Source organism: Hibiscus syriacus, unplaced genomic scaffold (genome assembly GCF_006381635.1).
Source record: "Hibiscus syriacus cultivar Baekdansim isolate YM2019G1 unplaced genomic scaffold, ASM638163v2 tig00111648_pilon, whole genome shotgun sequence".
NCBI lineage: Eukaryota > Viridiplantae > Streptophyta > Magnoliopsida > Malvales > Malvaceae > Hibiscus > Hibiscus syriacus.
This window is the reverse complement of record NW_024063145.1, coordinates 3516694-3524710: the sequence shown is the minus strand read 5'-3', so window position 1 is coordinate 3524710 and position 8017 is coordinate 3516694. Positions and strand designations below refer to the sequence as shown.

The window sequence follows — 8017 nt, the reverse complement described above, 5'->3', positions numbered from 1 at the left end:
ATTTCTCCAAAAGGTGTCTTGTAGAATGTAGGATGCCACCTTTTTTCCTCTCGCTTCCTTTGGCCATTTAGTTTTACTCCATTCTTGAGAAATAATCATCTTTCTTAAATTAATTCTTTGTTTATGGAACTGGGCAAGGTTGATAAAAGATGTCGTGAATCTAATAACTGTCGGCCTATGCAAATTTATCTGATTTGTCCTCTTATCATGTTCACACGAGAAATGTGGCTATATATGTAGTCATTCATGAACATGCACTTCTTTGGTGCATTCTTCACCTTTGAAAATTTTTCGATATATTATAACATTAAATCAATGCAATGTGTTGCACATGGAGTCCAATAAAGATTTGGTTTCATGGCCATTAACGATTTTCCTATAGAAGTTAAATAAAACAATAAATTAAATTCAAAATATTTCAATAATCAAGTGACTTGAATAAAACCAAAAGAAAGTAAATAACTCTTATTTTTTACCTGTTTTAATATAGTTGGATGCATTTTCCGTCACCACTTGGACCCCTTTGGAGAGTTGACAAGGAAGTTCACAATATCTTTTGGGCGACCGAATCATGCCAACCATCCTATAAAATTGAACAACCTTTTAACACCCACTCCTTTTATGATCTTCCATAATTTTTTGGGTGTCTTCCACTTCTTTCTTTAGGAGAGGAACTCTTAGCTCGTGTTGTTGGGTACTTTCAATCCGAGACCATATTGTCCAATACTTTCACACATCTCCTTGAAGGTAGGATAATTTTCCACATTGAATGCAATTCTAGCATCATAAAAAAATTTAGCAATCGACCTACAAGTTCTCTACCTTAATTCCTTATCATAAGCTGCGTGCACCCCTCCCCCATTTGGATTAGCTCTAGGAGAAGAAAGAAACAAATCCATTGGACATTGAGCCTTGGTTTTTCATGTAATTTTCCCACTTTTTTCAATTAAACCGCAACTTGTGCTTAATATCTCAAGCTCTTCTTTCTCTTTATCAAAATCATTGACATCATGTAGAGATTCTTGATGCATCATTAAATTGAGGCCTTTGCCTCAGCCTTCTTCATCATAAAATCCTTCACTTCTTCCCTCACATGTTCAGGACATTTAGGATATTTGGTTACATTTCTGAATCCTCCAGTCAAATGTTGTTTCATTCGTTGTGCCCCTCCCTTACAAACTTTTATACAAAAATTGCATACGGAATTATTCTTATTTGTAGGTTCGGGTTTTCCATATTTTCTTATCGAATCTATAGGAGTTGATATCCGGTGAAACTAACCCTGATTCCATTTCAACTAGCTGAAATTTAAAACAATATAAACAAAAATATATAAGTATAAATAAATATCAAAAGAAGAGCAAATATTAAAGGAATAACGATTGACAAATTAAAATAAACTAAGATATTGGAGTTTTACTGTAAATATAAATTTGCCAACTTTCATTTCTGATTGTAATTAGTGTTGGTAATGCACCATTTTTCTCATATATATATATATATATATATATATATATATATATATATATATATATATATATATATTATAGAAGTTTCTAATTTTATTAAAAATAAAAAAATATTCAAATTACAATAAAGATTTACAACCACAACGGTAAACTATACATAATAAGAAATTTTCTTAAACACAAAATAATTAGCCACTTAAAATTGCACAAGGACTATATAAGAAAAATGTTAAAAAATCTAACCAAATAAACTCGAACAAGAGATAAATAATAATAGATTTAACTGTATTGACAAACAAACCACAAAAGAGAATAAAACTATTGAAAGACTATTGACATAATTGCATAATTACATATATATTTTGCATATCATTTTTCTCATTTATTTGTATGTATCAATATATGCATAATTGCATATATATATTTTGCATATCATTGTGGAATCTAAGAAAATGGCGGAATGTGCATTAGAGCCGAATTTAAATTATTATAGAACCAATTTAAATGACATATCAAAAGGTTAAATTATATTAGAACAAATTTTAAAAAGTTATTTTTATACATCATTAATATTTTTCTTTTTGTACAAATAAAATTTACAATTCATCTCCCAAATACCCAAACAATTTTAATTAATTTATTAAACTAGAAAAAAAAGAAAAGAAAAAACTTGAAGCGGTGAAGGTAGACTCTGTGGGCTGAAGCTGAGTCTGCAGACAACAATGAAGAAGGCAGCAATGAAAAAAAAGAGAGAAGACGTACCTCACTCGGTGATGATAGATTGCAACAGCGACGCTGCTGCTGGTGCTTCGCTAGCGGTGGTGGAGGCTGATCAGCAGGCTGTGTGTTGGGTTAGGGTTTTTTTCTTTTTTTTCCCTAATTGATTTCTCAAATCGAGGGCTGGGGGTTTTGGGTTTTAACTTTTGGTTTATAATATAATAACAAATATATATTATTTTTAATTAAAATTATCCCTGCGCCTGGTAAAAGCGCGAGAAAAGCGATAAGGCGAGCCCCCGAGTGTTGCGCTGCGCCTGGACTTCCATGGGCGATATCTCTGGTGCACCTTTTAAAACTATGTTTGAAATTAGAAAAAAAAAACCTCAAAATCTCAAAAAACTCTTATTTCAATCCCTCACCACCACCGAACGCCACAACCTCCTCCAATCAGCTGAAATCTCGACGGCGTCCGATCATTCGAACATCCAACAAGCTTAACGAGTTTTTTTAACGATAAATACCTAAAAGTGTAACAAAAAAATATTAAGTAGACGAAAAAAAAATTAGACAATAAAAATCAATTTGAGATATAGTTTAGACACTTAAAAATATATTAAACATTTTTTATATACGATAATTTTTTTCTTTTGAAAATTATATCATGATAATTAATCATCAAATGTCGGTTGCCAAATCTTCCAAAAATGAAAAAAAAAGAATGTTTGGTGGTTTGGGAACTGTACACCACGCGGAAACCAGCTGCTTTCATTCAACATTTCCCGCTATCTCTATTAAAATTTAAAAATTAGCCGACCTTTATTATCATATCGGATAAGGGGAGGTAGGATAGTATGATGTCCCCAACGTCATATTGAGAGCAGTTTCCGTAGGAGATTTCCGAATTATGAATTTCCCATCGTGGGACTCGATCCCACGACCACAAGATTAAGAGCCTTGCGCTCTACCAACTGAGCTAGACAGGCAATTTCTATTAAAATTTAAACAATGTTAAAATTTAATATTTAGTTTTTATTTTATTTTGGTCATCTATATTAAAAATATTTAATGGTGATATTGATGTATCATCGTAAGATAATGTCATATTATTATTGGAAAAAAATTTCACGTCCGTAATTTTGTTAATTTTTTAACGATAAATAATTAAAAAAACAAAACGTAACATTAAGTGAAGTCGTGATTTTGTCTTAAACGACCCAATTTGCAGGAATAAAACTAGCTGTTTGATTACTAGAAAAATGACTTACAAACCCAAATTGGAGCATTAATATAATGAAAAAAGAAAAAAAAGGAAAAAGCAAACTGGTGGTCCAATATCCAAACCAAAAATAATTAAGCTTCCACTATACAGAGTTTCCCTGCACTTCAAGTGATAATATCTTCTTTTTTTTGTTTCTTCAACCCATACTACTATTAGCTCAAAGGCTACATACCCATAATGCTTTAAAAAATTATGTTAGGAGAAAAAATTATAAAACTCTAAGGGAAAATGATTCTATAAATATTTATTTTTTCTCGGTAAGATTAATTTTATTCATTTAATCATAAAGGCGTTTAACATCTATTGTGAGCCTTGTTAAAAACCTCCCCTTATTTTAATTGAAGGAAAAGAGTACAACACAACCAGTTAAGAAACTAGACAACTTCAACAAAACAAGGTTGCCACATATTTGACGGATTGCAACACAACTAGAGAAGCAAAAGCATTAACCCCTTGAGCTTCCAAAACAACCTTAAAGCTTATCATAACCAACAATAAAGCTACTGAATTAGGGAGAGGAAATATATTTTCAATCAAAAATAAAAAAATTATTTAAAATATATAAAAATTTAAAATATTTAGGAGAGGCGATCGCGTTCACCTATTCCCCTCTGTTCATCCCTGTTTGTAATTATCCTTTACAAGTTGCAGATAGCTACCGATCATGTATGTTCCATTCCATGGAAAGGGAGAATGCTGAAACGAAGAAAGGCTATGGCTTCATTGGTATATGAGAATAGGGACCAACCATGACAATATCCCTATTCTACAAACGGGCAAGTGGCAATTAATGGGTTCATCACATCTTTCAACATCTCGAGATTTTATTAGTATTAGGGTGAACTACAAGTTTAGTGCCTCAACCTATTAGTTTTGTTCAGTGGCAAAGATAACGTGGCATTATCTTATAGTAATATATTAATATAGATTTTTTAAAAATGTCACGTCAGTAGTTCTGTTAATCTTTTAATGACGAGTGACCAAAAATGAAACCAAAACGTGACATTAGGTATGATTTTGAAAAAAATGATAGTTTGATGATCAAAACAGAACAAAAGTGATAGTTGGGGGTACTAAACATGTACTTTACCCTTATTATCAATTTTTTTGACAAATTTTAAACCTAATCCTAATTCAATCTCGAGGGGAGGGGAATGAGGATTCTAGGGGAAGAACGAGGAGTGCTCCTACTAAGTCTAGAACTCATAGCCTAAGGAAATATGAAAGAACAAAAATCGGTAGCTTAGCCAACCGACCAAATATGCTTACTCCCTTATTATCATTATTAATTGAATGTAAAATGGTTTAATTACACTTTTTTATGCTGCAATTTAAGATTTTTAATTTATCTATTTCTTTTTGTTTTCCTCTCAGTTTTATAAGGTTTTTCCTTGATAAATTTGGACCAACCAGAGTAGCACACCTTCTTTTAGTGTGTGAGTCTCCTAGAAGGGATTTTCTGCATACATGAGGTCTCGAACTCGAGATATGATTAAGCGATATCAATTTGTTTACCACTTGAACCAACTCTATTAGTAGATTTAAATTATCTATTTTAATTTAACATAAAATGACTCATTTACTTAATAGATTCAAATTGGTAATACTTTTAATGGTTATTATTATAGTAGTGACATCAAAATCTCTCTTTGTTATTATTCCATCACAAAATGTGAAAATTTTCAATTAATAATAAATTTATATGTTAAGGTTTTCTTCTTCTTTTTTTGACAAAAAAGAAAATTTATTTCATCATTTTAATACCAGCAACTACGCTGTTATCAATTTGGGGCTAAGGATAACGTTACAAAAATTAAATAAAAATGTCAAATTATACTAAATTAAAAATTATACTAAATTAAAATAGAATGATTAAATGTTAAATTTTATCATAATAAATAAGAGTAAATCACTTATTAATCATCAGATTATTATAGTGTTTCTATTTTTGTTGCCTTGTTACTAACTTTTTTTTTATTTTATTATTTACTAATGTTACAATTTCAATCTAGTTTGATCATTAATATAATAATGTGACTTGATATAATAATAGTTTTTATTTTCAAAATTACATTCTATTAATTTTTAAAATTAAAATTATTATTATATTAGACTATATAATCATTTTAATAAGTTTTTAACACTCAATAACTAAAATGAATAGTTATTATTAATATATAATAAAAATGTTAATAATTTTTTATTAATCTAGGGTGACTGTAATGTAATATATATTCAAATGACTCTCGACTATTTGACAATAAATGCTCAAATATTTTGTAGATGTCGTGCTTGAACTCCGAACCTCTATAAATAACTATCATTCCTTTTAACCACTGGGTCACTTGATTCATATAAATTTTAATAGTTGGATACTAAAAACATAAGAATAATTAAGTGATTAGGAATATAAGAGAATTAAGATGAGCAACTTGATCAACTAATTAAATGTGATTGCTCAATAAAGTGGTTAAATTGATAGTTTACAATAACTAAAACCATAATGAAAATACGTACAATGTTATTAGGGATGGACACGAGACCCAAACTCGACAGGATCCGACCTTATTGGGTCGATTTTAAAAAAAAATTGGATTCAGGTCAAGTTTTTTAGGGATTATGTTCGGGTCAGATCGAGTTCAGACTTAGGGTGAAAAATATCCGACCCCACCTGACCAAAAAAATAATTTTACCTTATATATTTAGGGATAATTGCAATAATACCCATCTATATATATTTTAATTGAATGCCTATTTTTTTATTGAATAAAAGTAATATATTTTATAAATATATTATTCTGGATCCGATCGGGTCGGATCGAGTTTGAGTTTTATCTCAAAAAGACTGGTCATAGTTAGATAGAGTGAAAGATATATATTTTTGGATTAGATTTAGGGTTTCCAGCAAGATGAAGATCATTTCATGAGTTTCCCAGAAATTTTTGAAACGAACCCTAAAGTTCTTGATAAGCTGGAGGAGATTTACAGGCCTTTCTACCCTCATTTGATTCCAAATTCAACTCAAACCATCATTACAACTTCCCTACCAGTCCCTCCAGATGTTGACGAACCAGATGAGAAACCAAAAAGGCAATCTTTTTCTGGAAATAAAGATTCAAACAAACCTAAAAGATTCAGGTTAGTATATATATATCTATATATATATATTCACGCTTTTATATTTCAAAATAGTAAAGATTTTGATTATGGAAACCCTAAGTTTATTACAGTTTGATCATATGTATTAATTCAGCAGGAAGAACAAGGAGAATACAGTGGTGCAGCATGTAACAGCTGATGAGCTTCCATCGGATGTGTGGGCTTGGAGAAAATATGGGCAAAAACCCATCAAAGGGTCACCATTTCCAAGGTTCAAAACTAAAGATTCTAATCTCTTGCTATATTCTTAGTTGTGTTGTGTTTATCGTGACCTGAGATTTAAAAGGCGATTCAATACAGCAATAGTATCTGTTATATAGCAGTACCATTATTGCATGACTGCAATACCCTCAATCACCATAATAACATTTGTTGTGTATGTAATCGTGATAATTTCAAAACAAATGATAACGCAACCACGAATACAATTTAAATCCCTAATTGTATTTGCAGACATATCGGATGTTACTGTAATCATTATGAGTGTCGCAGTCATACTAACGATTTCATACAGTATTGTTATTGTTATATAACAAGCGCTGTTTCAATAGTAGACAGTTTTTTAAATATGTTTTGGTGGATCAAGATTTGAAGGGTAGTTTAATTTTCTATTAATGTTGTTTTGCTTGAATGGTGAAAAAAAACAGGAGCTATTATAGGTGCAGTAGCTCAAAAGGATGTTTGGCAAGGAAGCAAGTAGAGCGTAGCTGTTCGAATCCTCGAGTTTTTATTATAACCTACACAGGCGCCGAGCACTGCCATGACCACTCTACTCGGCGGAGCTCGCTGACCGGGAGCACTCGCAACGAGTCGTTAACGGCGGGCAGCAAAAATGAGTGTGTGGAACAAAGGAGGGTACAAATGGAGGAATTTGATGGTGAAGAAGGGGCCAAAATTCTCACTAGGGATGACGATGAATTAGCTCAAAGGTTAGAGAATTTGGATGAAGGTGTGTTTTTAGAGCAGTTTCATGAAATATGGTGTCCATGAATGAACATCTTATAGTGTTAGGCATAATATTAATCCATTCCATGTAATGATCTTTGGAATTGCAGTTCTCACAAGAAGCAGGGGCGTAAATGAATCGAGTTTGAATGAATAAAAATATGTGTTTTCTTTCAAGAAGAAGAATATGTTTGTGTTTGTTTCTTTATTTTTTAAAGCGTTCATGTTCGTTTATTTATTGTTCACGAACATGCTTGTTTAACATACATGTACAAGTTTGTTTAGCGTTCTTGAACAAGTTTGTTTATATGTTTCAAAAATGGTGAAATTACGCTACTAGTCCTATATTTCCTTAGGCTGCACAGTTTAAACTCCAAGTTCACCATTTGTTTAATTTAATCCTTATCTTCACTAATATTTAACATGAAAAAAATAAAAGGAAAAG

At 31.1% G+C, this 8017-nt stretch overlaps 1 protein-coding gene and 1 non-coding gene across 2 annotated transcripts; one reads left to right on the top strand and one right to left on the bottom strand.

The window, feature by feature from the left end:
* Positions 1-2191: 2191 nt before the first annotated feature.
* On the top strand, positions 2192-7680 carry LOC120166826 (probable WRKY transcription factor 29). Its single transcript, XM_039176018.1, has 4 exons — positions 2192-2320; positions 6365-6606; positions 6725-6838; positions 7275-7680. Exons 1-4 carry the CDS (start codon positions 2192-2194, stop codon positions 7615-7617), a joined length of 828 nt encoding a protein of 275 aa, XP_039031949.1. The 3' UTR covers positions 7618-7680.
* Positions 3100-3172, bottom strand: TRNAK-CUU. The gene has a single exon. It is a non-coding gene; the product is annotated as a tRNA-Lys (tRNA).
* Positions 7681-8017: the final 337 nt, after the last annotated feature.